The following is a 23,598-nucleotide window of genomic DNA, read 5'->3' on the forward strand; positions in this document are numbered from 1 at the left end:
TGTAAAAGACCAGTTTCCTCCCTCAGCTGCTAACATACAGAGTGTCCCAGTGCCCAAAATAAACACTTCTGCACATTGTTTACTCATCCCCACTTTGAATGGTCTGAGGCCGACGCTTCTCTTCTTTCAAACTGTTTGTTTTTATGATGTGAAACAGGCCTTGAGGGACCAACAGAAGGTCCCTGTGTGGAGATACTGATCACAGCCAGAGGAGCTGGGAGAAAGAAAGGAGGGCTGTGTGGGTTGGTGAGACATGAAATAAAACATGTTATAAGGACTAATACTGTCTGGCTGAGAGACTGAGAGAGTCGTAGATAGACTGTGTGTGTTAGTGTTTATGTGAGCATGGAGCGCAGCCTGGGAGATGTGGGTGCACCCACAGTGACTCGTCTGAGGAGACACAATATGAATAAACAGGCTTTTCTTTTAAAGGATAATCTACACTCCCACATTACTCTTTACTGTGATTCCAAATGTTGAATTACTGTACTTGGTTCCTCATAGATAAAGCTTTAGGTGTGACGTAGAGACTTGTGCATTTTCTTTAAGGTTATTGTTTGGGCATTTTTGCCTTTATTTGATAGGGATAGCTGAAGATATGACAGGAAAGAGAGTAGAGAGAGAAGGGATGACACGCAGCAAATGGGCCACAGATGGGAATCAAACCAGCAGCCGCTGCAGAGGACTGACAGTCTCAGTACATGAGGTGCATGTTCTACCAACTGAGCTACAGGGGCACCAAAGACTGGTGCAATTTTTGAAATGCACAGTAGTCTGGAGCATTATGATCTCATGGTCAGTGCAGGGATCAGAGTAGGTCAGACAATTACTTTGACTTGACTTCATCTGTGACATTATATTGATTTCGTCTGGCCGGGTCAAATATATCACTATAAGTGGATGATTGTTATAACATGCAAATTATCCTCAGCGATGTATATTTATTACATGAATATAAAGTAATGAAACTGACTGCTTCCATTGAATTGTAGTGACTGTTCGAAAATACAGAGGGTCAACCGCATTTTCAAATTCCTGTACAAATTAAATTACTGAACTGTGTGTAAATTAAATACGCTATAATATGGTACAGTACTGTAGTAGTTTGTCATAAGCTCTGAGGAGATTTTCATTGAGAGACAATTACCCTCTTTTTCCTCTTTTTTTGGTCATGATTTCAATGTGCACACACACCTGCCTCAGGTAGCAGCTGGAAGCAGATGTGTTGCTGCGAGGCAAAGTATCATGGGATTTAGGGTATTCATGATATCATTAATATATATCAGATATCATTCAGATTTTTTTTACCGCATATGCAACATTAGATGTATCTGGACACAGTATACTATATAACTATATGAGGTAAACTCTAGCTCAGTATTTGGTGTAAAGCATATCAAAAAATCTCCACATATGATCCAGTTTCTTGCAATGTGATATTTTTTAGATTTTTGATCCATAACTGATCGATCACTTTAACCCGGTCACCATAAGCAGTTTCCACTGTACTGCATTACTGAGAGAATAAAGTGGCCATCTGACTGCTGTGGGAAGCAACCTCAACTGCCTCCAGAATTGACAACAGAGTTGATGTGGAGGAGAAAAAAAAAAAAAAAACTTGGAGAAAAGAACAGAATATTTATGCACTTTGATGGTTCGTTCCTCTTTCTCTTTGAAAGAAGAACAAGGAGAGAGGAGAGTCGGTGAATAGGGGAGCAAAGAAGAAAAAAAAAATCTAAATGGGATGATGAGGAGAATGGAAAAGCAGATAAGCTCGCCCTTTCAGTCGGGAATTTCAGTGGGGTATGTTTGTGTTATGAGGCGTAGACAGTGTTTGACAGGGCTCAAGGAGATTTTCAGGGGACCAGGCCACAGATATGAGAATTGAGTGAGAGCCACAGGATTCAGGGCCAATGTGGTACAGATCAGGAATGTAGGAACCCATCAGAACCGTCTTATTTTCCTGCCCTTTCCCTATATTTATGTTCATTCGATTACATTCCAAAGATTTTCCCCATGAATTGGTTGGTGGCTGGCAGTGGTGGTTTCCAAGATGTAAACATGCACATACAGCATGTTTTCTACATAACATCGAAAAGCGTCTCAGTGGGACTCTCTCATATCCTGTGTTACTGTGGGCTATGTGCAAAACCTCCCCAGACAGCTCATTTAATTTACCATTTTTTTCTAAATTCAGACTAAACCTTCAAATGTACATATTCAAATCTTAGTTTGGTCACAACCCTCCTACTGTGTTAATGGATTTTTTCTATCTATCTTTGTCATTAGTCTTTACCTCCCATGATTCCCTTCACTTCTTTACTATTCCTCACACCGGGACGCTCCATCACTGCATCTTATCTCCCCTCCGGACCAATCAGCACTGGTTTCACCGTCTGACTCCCCTCAGTTACCACTCAGCTTGTCATTCTCCTCCTCTGACTCACACGTTGAGAGAAACCCACTGGCCCAGCATGCTGGAGCTGGCTGACCCCCCTCCCCGCCCACCACCACACCGTTCTCACATGTACGCATTAATTCTTTTTCACACATGCACCCCCGCCGGGAGGTAGAGTTACGTCAGACTGGGGCCTGGAGCCCGAAGAACGGACCAGGAGGGAATGCAGTGCAATGCAAGCTGCTGTCCCAAAGCGCCCAGCGCTGAGAGGAGTGGGCTTCACGCTGCGAGACAGAACACTTGGTGTTCCTCCCCTCAGGCGAGGTTGAAGTCAGCACAAGACAGAAGATTGGGATAAAGGAGGGGCAGGAGGTGGAGGGGTAGTTTGAAGTGCATCCCAGCCTTGGCATATCCCTGAGGGAAAAGAGGGGGGGTAGCGTGAAGCCCCCCTCCCCCTCTGACAAAGCCAGGCGCTGGACAATCCATCAGCAAGCTAATCAGACTGATCTGGAGCACACAGGGACCTGCGCCTCTGACGCTGAAGCTACAGCTTCTGCTGCTACAGATTGGCCTGATTTAAGCTACTCTAGTAGCGCTCTTATCAGGACCCGAAGTATTAAAGAGATTCTTACTGGGATGATCTCACTGGCCCCCCCTGCTGAGATCTATGGCGCCCTGAGCATAGAGCTAAGTTGCTACTGTATGGTTCAACCTTCAGAGAGGGCTTTGAATGCGCTGTTGCAAAAGAATTCTGTTAACACAAATTGAGGAGGAAGAGGAGTTGGTTTAAGATGTTAATGTTAAAAGGGGTGGCTGAAAACAAAATTCTCAGTAGTACATTTTAAATGCATGTTTGGGGAATAAAAGCATTTTTCAAAGAATTGAGAATTCTGATTGTAGTAGTGGGAATTTTTATTTATTTATTTTTTTTTTAAACTTATGAACAATTATATTTATATTATGAACAAAAATATTCTCACCTCATTGTTAAAAGGACAGTTCACCCCAAAAGCAAAACATATTTTTAACTGTAGTGCTACTGGTAATACTTTATTTAAATGAGTGTGTATAAGACTGTCATTGCATTGTCATAATCATGTTATAACCATGGAGTCTTTTTGAATGTTTATTACTATTGTCATTAAGTGTCATTCAGTCAAATTATGTTATTTTTAATGCAAAATCGACATTGTTTGAGATGTCTTTGTTATGACAATTTGACATTATCAGGCTTAAAAAAACTGTTTAGCTTCACATTTTAACATTTTAACACATTGTACTGTCCTATGAGGGCCTGTGATGGCCGTGATACATTTTGGACTGCTTTTGTAATGGTGTCATGAAAAACTTGTTAAGTGGTACCATATGGACTTGTAATACAGATGTCATTGAATGTTATATGGTTAGTTTGATGACAAAGTACAGTACCAATGTGATTTAGCTTACAGAGTTGGCTGACGGACAGATTGCTTTTAGCTTGTTTATTTGTTGCTAGAGTAGGTTAACCGCTGTCTGCTGTTATCTGTAAGCTAGTTAGCTCAGGTAGCCACAGAGTTAGCCATCACATTAGCTGACTGAGCCCTGGGAAGCCAAGAGCCAAACCCAGCAAAGAGCCCCCAAACACCTCAGTGTTTCATTTCCTGTAAAACTGGCCACCGTATGTCTCGGACGCTGTGTTGCAGAGTTTCAGAGATATCAGCCCTAGAGATATCTGCTTTATCTACAATATAATGGAACTAGATAGGGCTTGGCTTGTGTTGCCCAAAAAATACATTTTATAACAGCAATGACTCCATTACTCAAGATAATCCACAATCCTTGTTTTGAGCAGTCCCATCTAGGGACTATTTTTTCTCTACCAAACGTCAACCGCATCACCACATAGAAGCAAGCAAGCATGTACTCATGGGCAAGAGGCTTGGCTCGTGCTCGTGACAGTATGGGATGTAAATATTAATGGGGTCCTCCTCAGCTGAGCTTCACTCTCTTCACTCAGGATGAAACAATAACTGGTTCTTGGATGCACACTTTCTTCTGCATGGTGATCCGGTTGACGAGTGTAGTTCGTTAAAGAGAAAACAGTTGCTACATGAACCTGCTGACAACAAGGTCTGTGGATTATCTTGAATAACCAGGTCCTGATATCTGTAAATAGACATTACTGTCGAGTTTTTCAAATGCGCACCACAAGCCGATTTCCACCTGCTTCCATTATATTTGAGAGAAGGCAGACATCTCCACAAACGATATTTCCAACACTCGACAACTTTCAACAGAACAAACCAGATAGATAAATAGAGCCACAGGTAATAGGAAAAGCATGCAGTATAGATTTGGGGGTGAACTGTCCCTTTAAGATATTGAGAGGATTTAAGTTGTACTGAGCATAGAGCGTGAAGCAGAGGAGAAAAAAGAACAAAACTGACAGTGCAGATAAGACTTGAAAGGAAGTGGCTTGATTGAAAACAGAAAAAAAAAACACAAACGCAGGCTGCATTAGGAAACTGAGCACCGACCAGGGGGATCTGTTCAAGAGGCTCCATTGGGGAGCTGTTGTGGAGATTGCTTGGGGAAAATTCACGGCCTCAAGGTAGAGGCAGATGCTACACTTGATGGAGCGTTCACTAATTCACCAGAGAGTTGCGTGCTATACCACAGGAGGGCGGAGAAAACTCAAGGTGAAAGTGGGGTGTCATCCGCTGAGAACATCCGAAGCCTAAAGGTGTGGATGTCTACGCTTGGGAAGCGTTCAAACAGCAGACAGACAGCCGTGCTGCATTGGGGTGCCTCTGCAGCTTTAAGGCACTTTTTTTTTTTAGTTTTAAAGAGGAAACATCGCTGAAGAGGAACATTCAATACACGTTTTAGCTGTGAAGGCTACCCTATGCAGCTGCTAACTGATTAGGAAAGGAGTGTGGTCCTTCCTGAGCCCATTGCTGAGGCCAATTAGCCAGGTCTATGTGAATAAATCAGGACTAAATGAATACATAACCACAGCAATAATGCTTCAATGTTTGTTGTTGTGAGGAGAACAAACCATTAAGACCCTCCCCAGTGGCAGCGAAAGGGAGAGAGGTAAACAAACTTTTTGGGGTCTAACAGTTCCCTCCTTCTGCGTAACTGTGTGTCAGCAGGGACGGCAGGAAACCTTAGCATATTGCTTTTACATCATATTAAGATAACTTTGATGCTGTGAGAGGCCTTATTGGATCTCCAGCGGATAACGGCAGGGCAGTGTCGAAGCTTCGCAGCATCTGCCTGAGTAATTAGGACTTCGGGGGATGATAGCAGACAGAAAGAAAGAACAACAGCGAGAAAGGGAGACTGAGAGTGGGAGATAACCGAGGGGAAATGGGGAGGAAGCTCACTGGCACAATGATGGAGACGTCAATGATAGAAACCCTGCAATGTGATTATTATGACCAGACAGAGAAGACGACCAGGTCTCTAGTTACATGCTCATTTGAATGCTACTACATGTGCTGGCTCAGAAGGAGAAAGAGACGCAGTAGGGGCGAGATAAAAAAAATCAATCTTGACACTATCGCTGAAATAATGGCTTCTATGCATGTTCAATATTGATGTCAAATATACATTTACACTAAAATGGATAATGCATACATGGATATGCTTGTCCTACAAGGATGCAAGTGTGTGACAGTGTTATAGTGTGTATGTCATGTCATGTAAGATATACTCACTGGTGCACGGTTCATCTGGCTGATCGGCGTCGCCGCGGTAGTAGCCGTTGCGGCACACGCAGATGGTGGCGGCCTCAGCTGTGGAGCGGCTGTTGGGAGGGCACTGTAGACACAGACCTGGACCCTGGGTTGACTTGAAGGTACCCGGCGGGCATGCTGTGAGAGCAGAAAGACAATGTCAAATAATGACTGAATGAAAAAAAATAAAAATCTGAGTACCACGCACGAGCCAGGCATCTGGGTCTAATACATTTGTATGCTATCAGATAGAATGGTGGGCAGAGATGTAAACAGATGGAGTCAGAAAAGAGTCCAAGTTATGATATTAATAATTATTATAATTTTATTTATACAGCACACTTGACAGACAAAGCAAGAGCAGAGTACCCGGGAGGCAGTAACAAAAGAGAGCCAAAACACTAAAGCCAAACAAAAGCAAAGAAAAATTAAAGTAAAATTACAACCCAAAGCAAAAAAACAAGTAGAGAGAGGACAGAACGATAAAAAATATACAATAAAAAGAAGAAGGGAAAAACAAGAAAAAACATGTTGTATGTATAAATACATATAAATAAACAGCTGATTTCATGTGGGATGTGATTTCAGACTAAAACAACAGCAAAGTTCAAGGTTCAAAGTTGCTAAAATAACAGCGAATGTCCCTTCTGGCATGTACAATATGGTCTGGGGCAGTGATAAAGAAAAAGACTTTTCACACGTCTCCTGGGAGGCATCCATAAAGTGACAGGGACAAATGAGAGGGTGGTGATTGAGTCTACTACCTTGAAAATGATTCTGGGGTTAGATTGATTTGCTAAGATTAAACTTGAGGAAAAAAAAAGCTGCTCTTGTTTCTTTAACTGCTGTTCGATTATCTTTCATTGCATCTTCCCAATTTAATAAAATATAAGAAAACCTGTTTATTTTACTAGTGAAATGGACTGCATACATCCCCACACATAAACTCAGTAGTAGTATTAAATAAATGAGACAGAGATTTTGTTATCTTTGGAGAGAGCAAGGCTAGCTGTCTCCCCCTAGTGGCAGTCTTTATGCTAAGAAATATTTTCCAAACTGTCAAACTATTCCTTTAATACTGTCTCTACAATAATGATCTTTCCTACTGTGTTCTTAATGTGCAGTTGGCTCAGTCTGTTTTAGTGATCTTAGAATTTTGGTTGGTATATTTTGCATTATGGTGGTCAACATTGCAATTCGTTAGCAATTTGTCGCTGTCAGGCAGAAATCTTGCATGTCCAAATGGTGCTTTTCAGTGATTGCATATTTGTAAAACCCACAGACAGACATAAAGGCCGACCAGTAGCATTGATTTATGAAACAAAATAAAATTGTCAAAATATGGAGATGTGTTGTTTGTGCCAGGCAGCGATGATATTCTGCCTTTTCAGGAACAGCAGAGGAAGTTGGTGACAGAGAACTGCAGTGCTTTTCATCTGGTTTTTGTCTAATCTTTCCCACGAGCAAATGACCAGAACACGGGCTGACAGCACCGGTGTAAAGACATGAAAAACAAAAACTTTACAGTGCCACCTGCAAAATTTCATCAGACACATTTTCAATTTGTATTCTGATCATTTAACACAGCTTTTTAATCATTGATAGTGGCATGAAAATGGCTGGTTAGTTTGTTTTATTTTCTTTTCCATCGTGTTTTCCAGTCTAGGAATATAGCCTGCCAAATATTTTTCTTCTCCCACAGGCACGTAGCATACAGAGGCACAGCAGTTAGCTTGCAATCAACTGTAGCATTTGCAGTATGTTCCAAGTACAAATTTTAAACAGAAAACATGCGGCAATGTGAGGCAACGCCATCGGTGGTTTGTGGAGCTAGGCTTGATGTGTTTGATCCATAAATTCTAAAGGCCATGGTGGAGGACAAAGATTATTGTGGTTGATATCACTGCGCCTAAGTCCAGGCAATAACCTAATCCATTTACCTTCACATCCCAAAAGAATACAAAGCTGAGGAGTTTCTGCACTGTGTGGAAGGATTTACTGACTATAATAACCATGATAAATGTCTAATATTTTAGCAGGCTTGCTGATGGGGGAGGTAGCTGTGGTGCTGCTGCACTCCAGAGGGGGAGGGGTTATAAATTTAATGGGACAAGCATCTTACAGTTTTCTCCAGCTGCGTCTATTTGCCTGAGTAAAAGGTTGTAAAGGCTTGACTGTGGCTGAAAAATGTGATCTAGTTAGAAACTGCGGTAGCAGTATCTGGGCAGTATGTACATAAAAAGAGGAAAACAAAATATGTGCAGCCAAGATATAGATCAAGAACAAAAGGTTTCATACAAGGTCTGCGGACAATGACAGACTTTATCAGGTACACAAAATGATGAGCCATTGGTTAAAGCAACTACAAGGAACTTTCATACTGTGTTGATTTTGGAGGCCTCTGTGGACAAAAGCGGTAGTGTTTCCACCACCATAACCACAAAATATAACATCAAAAGTAAAGTTATCTAAAGAAAAATCTCCTCCTGCTAATGTTTAATGGTCTCACATGCTGATGTAGGTCATTAAGAGGCATCACGGCTGAATTGAGACTGTTTTATAACCAGTTAAAAACTCCTTGCAATAGGTTGAAGTCAGAAATGGCAAACATACAACCCACCGGCCAGAACCGGCCTGCCAAAGGGTCAGATCTGGCCCACCCAAGTGTCAGAACTGCAAAAGAACACATCATGAATTCCATTTTTTCAATAAATGCATTACTATTCGTGATTTGTCCACCAGGAGTCACGCTGATTTTAGTGAATCCTGTATGCTGGATAGGTTTTATAGATCCCATACAGCTGGGTACTGAACTTTGATACCTTTATGGTAGTGATGAAATTTCTTCAATGCTATTGATTATCAAAAAATGCCTTGTCATTCAATACCAAGTTTCCATATGTAAGGACTTTAAAATGATTTCTATCAGTTTGTTTATTGTAGTCCAGTTATCCAAGCTGAGTAAAGTGCTCAGAGTAAAAATGCAGTCGCTCCAGCTGCTCCTGAGTCTTCTGCCAACAACGTGAGTAATGGTACCATAATATGTAATGTAGTTCTCTCTTTGTTAAAATGGATTTTACAAAACGGGCATTGGAAAAAAATATGGTTCAAGAACTGGCTACGTGACACGTACTGTCAAAATAGGCTACTATTCATGAAGGAGCTGCTGGTGGAAAATGTCAAAAAGGAGAAAAGTGTACACCGTGTCTGGTTTTCCAAAAAAATGGATCAGTTCCTATTTCTCCTTGTATAATGGCAGTAGACTGACTGGATGTGGAAAAAGTGAGATATATATATAGTTGAAATTACCCTTATTTTTCTCAAGACATCTCAAACTGTTCATTTCATGTTTTGTAAAGTGATGTTTTTTTTTTTAAACTGTGAACATTTTCAGAACGTTCTTGTACTTCTTTACACCAAAAAAAAGGGAAGCATTTGGAGGTGTTGTTATTTCTAGGTTATTATGCAATGGTTTTACTGGTCCAGCCCACTCAAGATCAAATTGGGATCTATCTGGCCCATGAACTAAAATGTGTTTGACACTCCTGGGTCAAGTGCTTCAGATATTAAAAGCAAAAGAAAGCGGTCAAATCAGTATTGCTTACCACATAATGGTTCTATTGTATCTGACTAAGAGCCCTCTATTCCAATATTTATGAAGAGCTTGGTAAATGGAGAGTTATTTAAAGCATAATGACCAAGGAGTTGGTCCCATTCCCTCTCGCTGCAGGGTCAAACAGTGGAGAACAGTAGCACAGTAGCTATGTGAGAAAAACCTTTAGACCTTTGTGTCAACAGGCTTTTAAGATTTAATTAAAATTTTTTATGCTTCATTAAAAAATACACTGAGAGGCTTGGTTTGGAAGCCGGAGTCTACTTTATTCCGCTGTTAAAAAAAAAAGGGAGGGGGGCATGTTCCCGGCTTTACGACTCCTGCATTCATACCATTCAGAGGGCCCCTCTGATGGGCTGTTAATGAAGGATGGGGAGATAAAGAAAGAAAGCAGGTGAAGGAGAAAGAGGAGGCATCATGCACACAGAACTCAAGCTGCTGCCCCCAACAGAGGCTGCTCTACCACCTCCTTTGGCGGTGCTGACAACCACATCAGAGGGTAACTGACTGACCTCATGTCCAATCACACCACACTGTCCACACACAGCCAGAGCATCGCACAAACACACACACACACACACACACACGAGCAGACCACACCCTAGGAGCCGTGAGGCAGATCACAGCTGCAATGCCCAGTGAGGAAAACACATCGCTATGCTGTGGATGCTCCTGAAACTGAGGATGCATGTATGGAGGAATATAAAGAGTTTGTCAGGGTGTGTAAGAGAGCATTACAAAGGTGATGTTTCTATAGGGGAGTGTGGGCCTCGAGTTTAGAGTGTGGGAGTGGAAGTGTGCGCCCTCTCTTGACTTGTTATACACAGATTTCGTGTGTGAGAAGATCAACCCCCTTCGAGTACAAGAACACGGAGGCTCTTAAAAAACCCTCCCTGGCCATATGGGGAGGCACAAACCAGCTGCAGAGCCATTTTATAAAGCAATAACTTCCAAAGATATCAGAGATTACAAGACGATAAAACACGGATCAAAAATTCATTTTCAGCAGGAGAGGGGGAGAGAACTTATGTGTCATCATCTTTGCTGTATAAAATTCATACATCAGGGTGAGCGGCACAAGAACCCCTACTCATACACACACACACAGAAACACACATCTACTGCCCTGGCTCTTATGAAAAGGGATCACAATAAGCCATTCAGTGTATGTTTAATGGGGTGTGAGTAGAGTATGTGCATTGGGTCCTGCCCCCGGGTTGTGTGTTTACAGACAGACAGTAGCGAGCATGGACACTCATAAATGGGCAGAAAGTGAAGGGAAAAGCAAGGGAGGCTGTGCTGAATCAGCCATCTAAGATAGCAGTGCGAGCAAAAGTGCCTCGAGGCAAACTTGCGAAAAGCAGAAGAACGCATATACACACACTCTTATACTCACACTCAGTCGAATAAACACACAGCGTGAGGAATACTCCCATATTGACATCAATACAAAAAGCACTGAATAAGACATGCGCATCCTTAAGTCCGCTCTAATGGGTGATGAATCAAAAAACATATCAAGAGTTAAAACAAACTGATCCGCATACCAAGAGGCACCCGTTACAAGGATTTACTATGAAGGTAAGCGGTATTTCAGGCTCACAGATTCACCATCTTAAAGCTACTACAAGGAGTTTGGAACTAGTTATTCTTAATACTCACCACTGGGTTGGATTCGACAAATCACATGAAACAAATTATGGCATGCAGACTGCTAGAGCCTACAGTTAAATTGCCCCCGGCATAGTTCCGTTTGCCAGTTAAAAAGAAGCATAAGTAGATTTTTATTTAAACTTTTTAGTAGTTTTAAATAAAATGCCTCTCTTTTTGTTTATCCCTCAGTTGTCCCTCCCACATTTGCTTCGGTCTCAGAGCGAGGCCATATCAAATTGGGGGCTCGTCTGGGATTTGACCCAAGGGCCTCTCACAACCCCGGTAAGAATCATACCCCGAGACTACATTTTAGATAAACTCATGTGACAAACCCCATCTGTTGTAAGAGTTCATTATAAAATATTTGCATAAAAAGTTATAGTAGAAAGTGCTAAATATGAATAAGTTACTATGAAGTGTTTAACCTGATAGGTGTATTTTTCTACCATTATGATTATGGGTATTTAAGATGGCGAGTATCTGTATATTCCAGAAGAGCCTGTGTGCTGGAAACATCACTTACCTGCATTATAAGTTCCTGCCACGGGAGCGTCACTGTGTGCGGATCTGTTTGTTTCGACTTCATCAATGCTGTTCTCACGTCCATACATTTACTGAACTGATTTACACAGCGATACATCTAACCACCGCTGACCCCATTAACTGAAACGGCGCACCCACATTTTCCGCCACTTGAGTAGCGTATGTTCTACAGAACCTGAGATAATTTAATATCTCTCCTTGGACAAATGAAGATGCTGCGATCAGCAGTACAGGAGGGGAGATAAGTGACAGCCGGGCAAAAACAAACAGGCAGCGATACCCACACACACACACAGACGCAAACACTTCACACCCAGCACAGTACGTCTGTCCATCTAGATTATAACTCCTACCTCGGAGCTGAGGCTCTTTCTCTAATTGACACGTAATATGTGCGCGAATCCCAGCATTAAACTCATTAATTAGCTGCTCACTGATCTACCTCACAGAGCGAGAGGGAGGAAGAAACAGATATGGGCAAAGACAGAGAGGGAGAGAATGAGAAAGTGATGTGAACAATGTTAGCAAACCCTCAGAGGTGTCGTTGTAAGGGCGGGCAGCGGTGGGCTGCAAAGTGTTATGCTTCATGAATTTGGAACCGTGCCCAAAGTCTTTTCTCCTGATTTGTGAATATTTAGATTGGAGAAGGCCAGGAGTTCCTGTCCTGCACAAAAAAAGCACACAGACCCATCACTCATCGGATGTGTTGGTTTTCAGGGACAGGAGGGGATAGAACATTAGATCAACAAGCAATTAGTCTCCCCAGTGGGAGAATAACCCACAACTGAACTGACTGCATGCAAAAAAAAAATACATTCCTTCCTTTCAAGTGGTCTCTACAGGATTCTCTATGCATTGTTCTCTCCTGTTCTCCTTCTCACTTCTTCTCTGCCCTCACATCTTTTTTGTCTGTCCCACCGGTAATGAATTGCTCTGTCTCTTTTCCCACCTTTTTCTCCCCTTGTTGCTTACTCGCCTTGATTGACAGGGTTGGATCCTTGTTAAGGTTGGCTGTCTTTCTTTCTTTCTTTTCTTCTCTTTCCCTCCTTGTGTCTCTAACTCACTCTGCGTTGAGTTGACAGAGGCATGGCAGCTGTGGATCACTGCTCGCTACTCATCACAGTCTAACTGTGACGGCCTCGTGTCACAGCAAGCCTGACCGGGAGAGATGAGATGATGATCTCTTCACTGTCAGTCAGTCATGTTCCCAGCAGGTACTCCTCCTCTTTAGATTACTGATAATGACAACAACCTCAATGTCAATATAGCTCTTAAACAAGCATGTAGCCCAACTTTGTCTACGGCAAAAGTTAAAAGGGATATTGAAGCACTTGTGAATAGTCAGTGTATTAACTACAGTTTGGAGAAGCAGAGAGGGATACCAGCACCGAAACTAAGCAGAGGACTGCTGTGTGCAGGGTCAGCGACAAAAGGCATTTTAGCCACTTAAAGCAGTGACTGTCAACCTCGGGGTTGGGACCCCAAAAGAGGGCATGAGATAATTTCTGGAGGGTCACAATCACCCAGTTTTTCTGTTGGGGTCAACTCGAAAAGGTCGACAACTACTGACTGAAAAAAGGTCCACTTAAAAAAAATCAATGGCAGTTTAAGTGCACTCTGTATTTAGAGTATTACAGTATTTTTTGCCAATAGACGTAAGCCAAATATCAATATGTCCAAACAGACCACACCCCATGGGCGAAATCAATAATTCAACCTTGCAAAACACGGGAGTTGCTGGTCAATCGCTGTCTCAATCTGTTGGTCTGTTTGGGTTATTGTGGGTCTTTGGTGTTTTAAAAGGGTAGTTCAGATTTACTTAAGTAAAAACACAAACAAACAAACAGATTGTGGGAGCAGTAGACAGGAACTTTTTCTGCAAGATAAAGTTACTGATTTGTGGTGTGGAGAGAGTGATATTTGGCTTAAACAACCGTGGCTTCCCATCAGAAAAGGCTGTCTGATAGCAAAATAAATGAGTGAAAATATTCTAAATATATGACACACAGCTTTTTTAAGTGACTAAAATTCCTTTTGTAGCTGGCCCTGTCCACAGCAGTTCATTAGTTAGCTTCCATGCTGGTACTCTTTTTTGCTTCAGCATGCCTATCGGCATCAACTGTGGGTAATGTCCCTCATACAAGCCCACATCAAATCATCCAAACTATCCCTTTAATTTGGAGAAAACTTTGATCTTCCTGCTGAACAACAGTGATTCAGCCATGTGGATATTTGCTACATGAGAAGATTAGCAACATGAGCTGGTCTCTGTGAGCTGGCTTTAACAATGGCTGATGTGCAGAGCTGGGAGTTAGTGCTCAGGGGTCACTACGATTAAGCAATGTATTTGCAGAGTGTATAATACAGTGTACGCCACAGGCGATACATCATACATGGAAACACACTGGCGCTGTGTCACATAAGGTGCACGTGTTTAGGACATGCAGTTGCAGGATGTATATAGCCCATCAGAATCCAAGGTAATTGGAGACATGGGATTTATGGAGGCAATGGAATACGAATTACATTAGCTTGTCATGCAAGCATCACCAGGTGTGTGTGAGATAAAATGGTAATGTACTGTTAGGAGTTGAAGGAAGCCAATTGAAAGGATTATGACCAAGATGGCTTTTGGAAATGGCTTTCCCACTCAAACCAAATCAAAGTTACAGTACACTAAGTCCTCCCCTGGTATGTATGAGGTTTTAAACCACCAGAAATGTCTTGGCAGCAATTTGTGGGAAGTGCAGTCAAACGTATGCAGCTTTTGATGTGGAAAGGTGCTCAAACTTACGTGATAAATCTGAGATTTAAAGGAAAGAGTTTTATTCTGTAATATGAGATATTTATCACTTAAAAATTTCTCCAGCGCTCCAGTATTGACTTTTAGCACTAAACGTAGGCACACTAAAGTTATGACTCATGTAAAGACATTTTCTTTCTATAAAATAGCTATTTCCCTGATGAAAGCCACATATATTTTGGCAACACTTAATTTTATTGGTCCCCAATTCATGGTAAGTAGGTGTTAGCAAGAAACATGACTGAAATTTATTTCAAATTACACTGTAAAACATTATACGGGAATGTAGTGGAAGTCTTTTCATTAACTTAACAGAAGTATATAGGCTGTATTAATCTCAAATTAATTCAGCTTAAAATTTCTAGTTTTTCTTCTGAACTTATAAACATGAGTTGTTCCAACTTGCAGGCTTTTGTCTCGAAATTAAAAGAAACATGATTATTAAGTTCAGTCAACTCACAGTGGTAAGGCATTAGGGAAACTTGTTTTTATGTTGAACCTGCTTAACATCAGTGTCCCCAAAATGAACCCCAACAGACAATTTACTCCAATGTTTGTGGTAAGCAGATGGTAATTGGGAAGTAACATAAAAAGAAGTGCTACCTATTTTTTAACCCAAAAGGTACACAGAGTCTTTAGGAATCACAAACTTTTTTTTTTCTTTGCCAGTTTCAGCGTTGAAACACCAGCGCTGCATGTCTAAGGTTTAAAACACTGTGCAGAGAGGGTGCGTGACCCACAGAAGGGCACAAGTTGTGAGTTAGCTTCAGTGACCCTTAAGTACAACTCTTGCCCCCCCCCAATACACCCTTAACCCCAGTCCTCATCCATCACATGGGATGGATCACAGTCTTAACGGGCTTTAGAGTCATGCATACACCCCCCACCACTCACAAACACTCATACAGACAGACTTATGATCGGGTCAAGACCCCATTTGACCCCTATTTCACTATTTTGTTGAGCAGTCACTCACAAAGACAGCTCTCTCTCCACTCAAACCACAGGAGACTGCGCACATGTCAAGTGCGCGCCTGTATAGATTTGTGTATGTGATAAATCAGGGAATATGAATCGAGTGGTGAAACGAACATGTTTGTGTGATAGAGGGGACGCAAAACATGGCAGGACAGCCGACATCTTAAAACAAAAAGGCAATCAGTGCCGCAGCCTATTGGTATTCAGTCTCACTCTTCTGTCATTGTTCATTTTCCAGCCACAATCCACGTAATGAGCTGCTTTTCCAACCCAGGTGTTCCATTTCTCCACAAGGTCATTGAAAAACACAATACAATTATTTGAGACAGAGGCACGGCTCGAAACAAAGGCTTGTCAGAATCATCAGGAAATGCCCGCAGGATATTAAAAGTCGGGGTAAACTGCATTTTAGGGTTATGATTTATTCATTCATAGAAACTGATTCAAGAACAATTTTACATATTTCTCATAAACTGCCAACACATGTCAACAGGGAGGCATGAAACCCATTTCAGGCCAAGATCTGGGACAAAAATGTGTGGAACTTCTCACTAACTAGAACCATGTAGGGTTCTTTGCCTTGTCCCCACAGGAGAACCCTTTTTGGTTCCTCACTTGTTTCCTTAAGGTTCCATTAAAACATATATATTCTACAGAAAAACACAAGAAGACAAGTAAAATGTATTATTGGGATTCCAGAAAGATATACATAAAAAATACAGTTTGAAACATGGGTAAACATTTGAATATTTGCAGGTGAGAATCTTCTAAGACACACGCCTTCAACAATCATGGAAGAACTCTTTCTTCCAAATAGGGTTCTTTAAAAGGAAATGGTTCTGGGTAGAACCCCAGCCCTTCAGGAAGAACCTTTATTTCTAAGGGTGAACACTCCGGTCACTTCTTCCCTACTTGAAGGCATCCGCGGTTCACAGTGGTGACATCACTTGGCGAGTCTGGTCAGTGTAAGTCTCCACTACCCCCTGTCATCACCTTCTAATCTCACAGAAAGAAGGAGAATGTGAGGAGGAATAAAAGAGGGGCCAGAGAGGTTTTCTCAGGAATAAAGGGATGGTTGAAAGAGTGCAGCAGCTTGGAGCGTACCTCGTCTCTTTTTGTTAAGAGCTGCGGTGCTGAAGAGTTCCTCCCACAGAACACTCCCCCTGATCATTAATCATCTGTCCATTCTGGCCCTGTCAGAGCCTCTCTTCCGAGCTAAAACACGCACCTACACCCACAGCCGCCCACGTACACACAAAGTCAGCCCCGCGCGCACATAAATCCACACACATACAACTCTTCTAAACTTTCTGCTGCCTTAGTCTGGCTGCCTCTTACCAAACACCACTCATCTTGACATACCTGTCCTCTCAACTAGCTAATACAGCAATGTCTGACGCTGCAGAAACCCCAGTGAACAATACTTAAAGCCCCTCGAGAAAGCTCAGATATCCTCCAATTAGGCTACCTTTGAAACTCCACACAGGGCTGTATTGTTGGCTTGTATCAGAAAAGAGAGGGATTACAGAACACATAGGAAGGAGCAAAGGGAAAAGAAATGGAAAAATCTGCATGCAGAGTAGCAACGAAGTACAAATACTTACTTAGTTTCTTTACTTTACTTGATTATTTATTTTTCTGACAACTTTTTACTTTTACTTCCTATATTTTAACACAAACATCTGTACTTTCTCCTCCTTATATTATTTAGTTTTGATGCATTTGAAGGGAATTATTGATTATTTTTATTTTGCGTCATTGCACGCTGCCTTCCCATCATCAAGACCGACTACAGCTTAAATAGATGGGGCAATAACGTGATGATTCCTTGTTGTATCCATCAGCGCATGTATAACAGACGTAACAAGACTAAAACAACTTTAAAGATGCAACAAGATGAAAACAACCTTAAAGACGTAACAAGGCGAAACAGATAGAGAAAGAGACTCAACCATGGAGAAACGGCCTCTTGTGAATCCGTCAGCTGCCCGTGAGAGGCTTTTTAGCGATGCAGGACTGCAGTTTAATAGTCTTTGAATTGCGTTACGATGTGAGGATCAGTTAGCTTTGCATAGAAACAGCCGGTAGAAACAGTGGCGTTAGTCATGCTGTCTGAGAGGCAGGGGGAAACACAAAAAAAGGAGTGCACCAAAAATCGTGATGCACTTTTCTCCACTGGAAGCACACTCTAGCCAGCACTTTATCATGTTGTCTTGGACACTGGCCCTGCTAGAGGGCACTTTACCATGCTTTGTCTAATTGAAGGGCACTCTTGAGGCCACTTAACTACATTTTCTCCACTAGAAGGGCACTCAAGGTGGCTTTAATGATGTTGTGTCCACTGGAAGGGCACCCTAGAAGGCACTTAATCATGTTTTATCAACTGGAACGGCACCCTGTAGGCACTTTATCACATTGTCTTGGACACTGGGACACCCTGGAGTCCACCAGTGGGTACTTTTGCACTTTAAGTACATTTCAGAGCCTGGACTTTTTCACTTTTACTTGAGTAAAGAAGATGAATTCATACTTCTACTTTTACCAAAGTATTTTTTACACTATCTGCATTTCTACTTGAGAAACTCTGACTGCATGAGAGAGGAAAATCATATTCTCTGATCGATTTTATAAACCAGTTGTCCTAATGTTCAGTAGATAATAACACTTCAGCACCATTCTCCTCCATATGAGCATGTTTGTAGAATGAAAACCATGTCTGTCTGGCTTCAATAGAGGGCAGTGCAGCAGTGAAATAGCTAGAAGATGAGAGTGTGTCCAGCTAAAGAAAATAAATAGGCCTGTGTGTGATATCTCCAAAATAATCTGTTTGCTTCACAGAAGGATGTGAAAACCAACAGTCTGACTGCTAATGCTGCTGAACCGAGCAGGTGTCTGCCAGACAATGAATGTAGGAAGACACATTCTGTTAAAATTAAGGTGTGTGTGTGTGTGTGAGTGCTCGTGTGTGTGTGTGTGTGAGCCTTAACAAACCAGCGCACAATTTAGCAGACAGCCCACGCCCCTGGGCAGGCTGTTACCATGGTAACCTCACAGCCAGTATTTTTTTGGCCCACACTTTCCCTTTGAACAGCCGGCCAATGACAGACCAGCCGACTGGGAAATCTGGCTTACTGAAAGCGCATGCATGCGCATGTGTGTGCGTGTATTATATGAGCATGATACAGATCAAGTGAGCTATATAATCTCTTAGCTCCACACAGACTCGTCATAACCGAGTGTTGCGTTGGCAGCTTGCCGCTCTGTATCGCGCATGGCACATTGGCTCAGGTCAATTTTATTTCCAGGAAGACGCAGCTATGTGCCAAGGCACTGAGCGTATCTTTCAGATAGAGGAGTGGTCAGAGAGGAGCAGGGGAAAGAGATAGAGATGATGAGGAGCCATTGGTATTCCAGGAAACTCCACTGTGCCAATCCGTCCCTGGCTGGCAAGGTAGTAGAGAAAACCGCCCTCCGAAACATATCGCCGCTCAGCAGGCAGTAACATGTGCTTGCACTACAATCTACACTGTAATCAGAACCTAACAGGGGACTGACCAGGCTCATTGCCCGCTGCCAACTAACAGAGACAAAAAGGGGGAGAGGCAAGACAGACAGAGATGGAGAGTTACTCGATGAGGGGTGAAACCAGTCAAGGGAACTTCTGTGAGCAAGGAGCATTTCATTGTCAGTGTTTGATTGCAAAATGATGCAGTACTGATTTGATCAATCTAACTTCACCCAGATAACAAGCTCAAATCACAAAAGCCTCACACGTTACCAACTGACACATTCGTAGTTTGGATTACTTGGAGGGGTTGTATGAGGTACTTACAGTAGAGTATCAGCACAGAAGCTAAGCCATGAACTGCTGTGGACAGGGTCAGCGACAAAAGGTATCTTAGCCACTTAAAAAAGGTCCACCTAAGAAAGTCAACATTAGTTTAAGCATATGTTATATTTATAATATTTTCAATGCTTTATTTTGCCATCAAACAGCCTTTTCTGATCGGTAACCATTTCTCTTCAACTAACTGAACTCCATGGGCAAAATCAATCATTTTGCCTCACAGGACACAGGAGTTGCTCATCTCCCAATGCCTTGATCTGTTAGTTTGTCTGGGATATTGTGTAACTAACCAAAATCACACAATAACACAAGCAAACTAACAGATTGAGGCAACAGTAAAAGCAACTTGTGTGTTTTGCGAGGAGAAATTACTGCTTTCACTTATGGAATTTGGTTTGGAGATTTATTTAATGGTAGTTTCCTATCAGAAAAGGATGTCTGACAGCAAAGCATTTTGTTGCGGACCTTTTCCACAGCATTACATTCCTTATCTTCCATGCTGGTACTCCTCTTTGCTTCTCCAACCATCAACTGTAACTAATAAATTGACTATCATACAACCCCACAACCAATAATCTGAACTATCCCTTTAATGTGACGGAGCATAAATATTCACAAACTTTACTGCCAAATTAAATCCCATGTTGTCAACTTCTCTCAGAAAATGGCTCCTCAGCTATCTGGAGTTTACAAACCGGAATCAGCTGTCGTCTCCTGTGTTGACTTGTCCGTGGATCGTGACTCGCGAAGAAAGATGATGAGAATGAGGTAATAAAATCAGCAGTTACAGGCCCCGTCAATTACCTTGCGATTCTGTCGCACAGTGAATAAAGTATATGTTCCAAGATAAATAGCTTTCTCTTTCTTACCACTCCAAGTTGTGAGAGACCATTAGCTTCCTCTGTCTCAGCACTTGTCTCTTTTAAAAAGGATCTAGCTCATTAACTTCATGGCTAGATCAATTAATCTATAGCAGTTAGCCAAAGATGCCCACTCTTGCTCTTTTTGCTCCTTTGCTGTGGCTCTGCTCAACACTGTCTATTACATTTACGGCCGTCAAACCTTTTTTTCAGTGCTCATAGTCCTGTCACGACCAGAGCCTAACCTGATGAGAAGCTGTAGATTGTAAACGATAAATCATTATGCTGGGAACGAATTAGAGACAGAGAGAAAAAGCTTGCTCATCCGGAAATTTACCTTTGGCTTTTGCATAGAATTAAAGACTGGGGAAAAAAAATTGCAGAAAGACAAAGAAGTGATCTAATTGAGTTCAGCAACAGTTGGACTTTTATCAGCCAATCCAATCATTTGGCTGCACAGGGAACCTTTACCTGTGCAGCTTTACCTGATGCATAATGCAAATGCTCTGAGTGCCAAATTAGATTTGTTTTGTTTTTGTCATTTCTTCACACAGTATGTAATTGAAAAGTGGACATGAGCAAATGATTGAGGTGGCAGTTTCAGGGTATGGGTGTACCTTGTGGTGATGCAGTACTGCAAGACACACAGCACAAACAATTCAGAAGAGCCACAGTAATCTATGTCATTCATTACAGAAAACAGCAAAGGAAAAAGACAGACTGAATAGGTAAGTGTTGTGAAAAGAAATCTCTTCATGTTAATGAGAATTTTGTTTTGGTATTTATGATCAAAGAGAATTATCAGCTTCTTGATAGGCTTTGTTGTCGTTTCTATATAATTATTTTCCCGTATTATTTTATTTGATACAAAACAACTTGTTCCGCTAATAACGTAAACAAAGAGCTGATGAATATAATTAAGTAGCTACGAGTCCCAGCTAGCTACAAAACAAATGATGTATCTTGCTGTTAATAATTAAAAAGAAAATTGTCAGCGTCAGTTCATTCCCAGTTTAGATGCTTTTGCATTTGTATGTACAAAGAGCTAAAGAGCTCAGGCCTACAGCTAAGTTGCTTGGCATTAAACCAATGTGTAATATTGATTGAATATAAAATGCATGCCAGCTTTTCATGCAACAATGTAATAGGAGTCACTCGCAGGTGTAGTATTAGAGTAACAAGGATTTTGACAGATCCGCTCCCTGAGCCAACAAGATCTACCCCATGGATTGATTTTTTTAACTGGCTGCTTGTTTCACTCCTATAAACTGTAAATAATAGAGAAAAAAACATTTAATTTGTTCATCTTGTATGTAGGTATATATCTACAATATGTCTTTATAATGTTCAATCAACAAAATATTTGCAGCACTGTTTTTGCTTCCCTTTTTCATGAGTTGAACTAGATACCTTAAAATGTCTTCCATGCAAATAAATGGTTTGCCTCTCAAATTTTGCTCACAAATTTGTTAAAATTTGTCTTAGTGAGCGCTTCATCTTTGCCAAGATAATCCATCCACCTGACAGGTGTGGCATACGGAGATGCTGATTAAACAGCATGATTACTGCTCAAAACTCACCTGTTCAGAACTGCTCATAATGTCTGATTAATATTATCTTTTTCTATTTTTTGTGTGTGTTGCTTTATTGATCTGTTTAACCAATGTAAAAGTGTCTTAAATCAAATATGTTTTTTTTTATTATCTCTTTGGGCTGGTCAGAATAAAGAGCCACTCTTAAATGTGCTGTTTTATATTAAAAGAAGACATTTATCAGGCACTGGACTTTGGCTGTATCACATCGTACTTCCACTTCTGATTGGATAGTACTCATGGCCTTCATTGGTTGTGTTGTTAAGTTTAGCAGTAGGGCAGGTCATGATTTTGTGCTACACTGGAAAAAATGGTATCTTGTAGCCCTGTGTGAAATACCCACAGCTCAGCAACAAATGTGTGAACAAAACTTCAGAGAAATAAACCTTTTGTGTGCACAGAAGAGGTTTTAGATCTTTTACCTCAACATTGGTGCTTTTACAGTTGTATATTTGTCCTAGTCGTCTTATTTTGCATTCCAAACGCAGCGAACAGTGAAAAAGCCAGGTGATTGCTTCATAGTATCTGCTGGTACCTACAAATCTGTTGCCATAATATCACCCAAACAAACTCTTTAACAGAGAGTCAACAGAGTTGGTATGAAGTCTGAGTGCTTCATGCTGCAGCAGGACTGCAGTGAGACTGAAGCTGTGATTGAAGATAAGACTCTCAGGAGGCCCTAAAATCACTTTGACTATACTGTAAACAAAACACAAATGGCAAAATCTTTTTTTCATAAGAAAATATCACTAACTGTTATTGCAATTTGGTTTTTCAGAATTAGTACAATGATCTATTTATTCATGGAAACATAAGAAAGTGGGATGCCTCAAAACAGCTGTGAAATCTTAGAGAGGAGGTTTTATTATTCATTCCCCCGTCGTTTAATTCAATATCATTTATATCACTTGTTTAAAATTAAGTTGTAAACTGTTATATTCACATCTGCATCCGACTGCAATGATTTTAACTAGAAGAAATGATAATGACAAACCCAAAAGCACACATAAACTTAAAAACTAGAAGCAATGTAAGGAGAATTTGATTTTTTTGAATTTGAATGCACACTGTGTTAGTTCTGTTTTCCCAAAATTTTAGCAACTAGCAATAAATTATGGATTTCTCTGGCTTTGACCATTGTTGGAAAACTGAATGTGGAAGTGTGCAAATTTACACTTACACAAATAAGAGATGAAAAAAAATAAAATAAAATTTGAGTCTTTCACACTATTAACTACCCCCATATTTATCTAGTTGAAATTCCTTATCAGCCCATTTAATGTTAAAATGCTTGGAGAATTATTTTTAGCAAGGCTTAACAGTGGCTTCACATACCCATGTATCCTAAAATACCCAGCCCCTTGGCTCAGGGTTGAGGCCCTGCTAATGAGTGTAGAGGCCTGTGAAGGGGGATGAGTAATTATGCACATTTGAAGGTAGCAGAGGAGTAGAATGATAAAACAACTGAAAACGAAGGTCCCTTCACTGTTTACCATTCCCTAATTTGATTCCTAATTGAGCGTACATAACACAATGTTTACACCAAAATATTCTGGCAAAGACAAGCACCCATGGCACAATGAAACAGCTGA

At 41.2% G+C, this 23,598-nt stretch overlaps 1 protein-coding gene across 2 annotated transcripts in view; it reads right to left on the minus strand.

Moving 5' to 3' along the window:
• ephb1 (EPH receptor B1) overlaps positions 1-23,598 on the minus strand; it is a 219,758-nt gene that overhangs the window by 84,230 nt on the left and 111,930 nt on the right. For both annotated transcript variants that reach the window (XM_084732571.1, XM_084732570.1), the window contains exon 4: positions 6,100-6,255. In XM_084732571.1, coding sequence (XP_084588697.1) covers positions 6,100-6,255 — 156 coding nt within the window. The remainder of the gene's footprint in view (positions 1-6,099; positions 6,256-23,598) is intronic.

The sequence above is a fragment of the Lutjanus erythropterus genome, chromosome 12 (assembly GCF_056507025.1).
Source record: "Lutjanus erythropterus isolate fLutEry1 chromosome 12, fLutEry1.hap2, whole genome shotgun sequence".
Lineage (NCBI taxonomy): Eukaryota > Metazoa > Chordata > Actinopteri > Lutjaniformes > Lutjanidae > Lutjanus > Lutjanus erythropterus.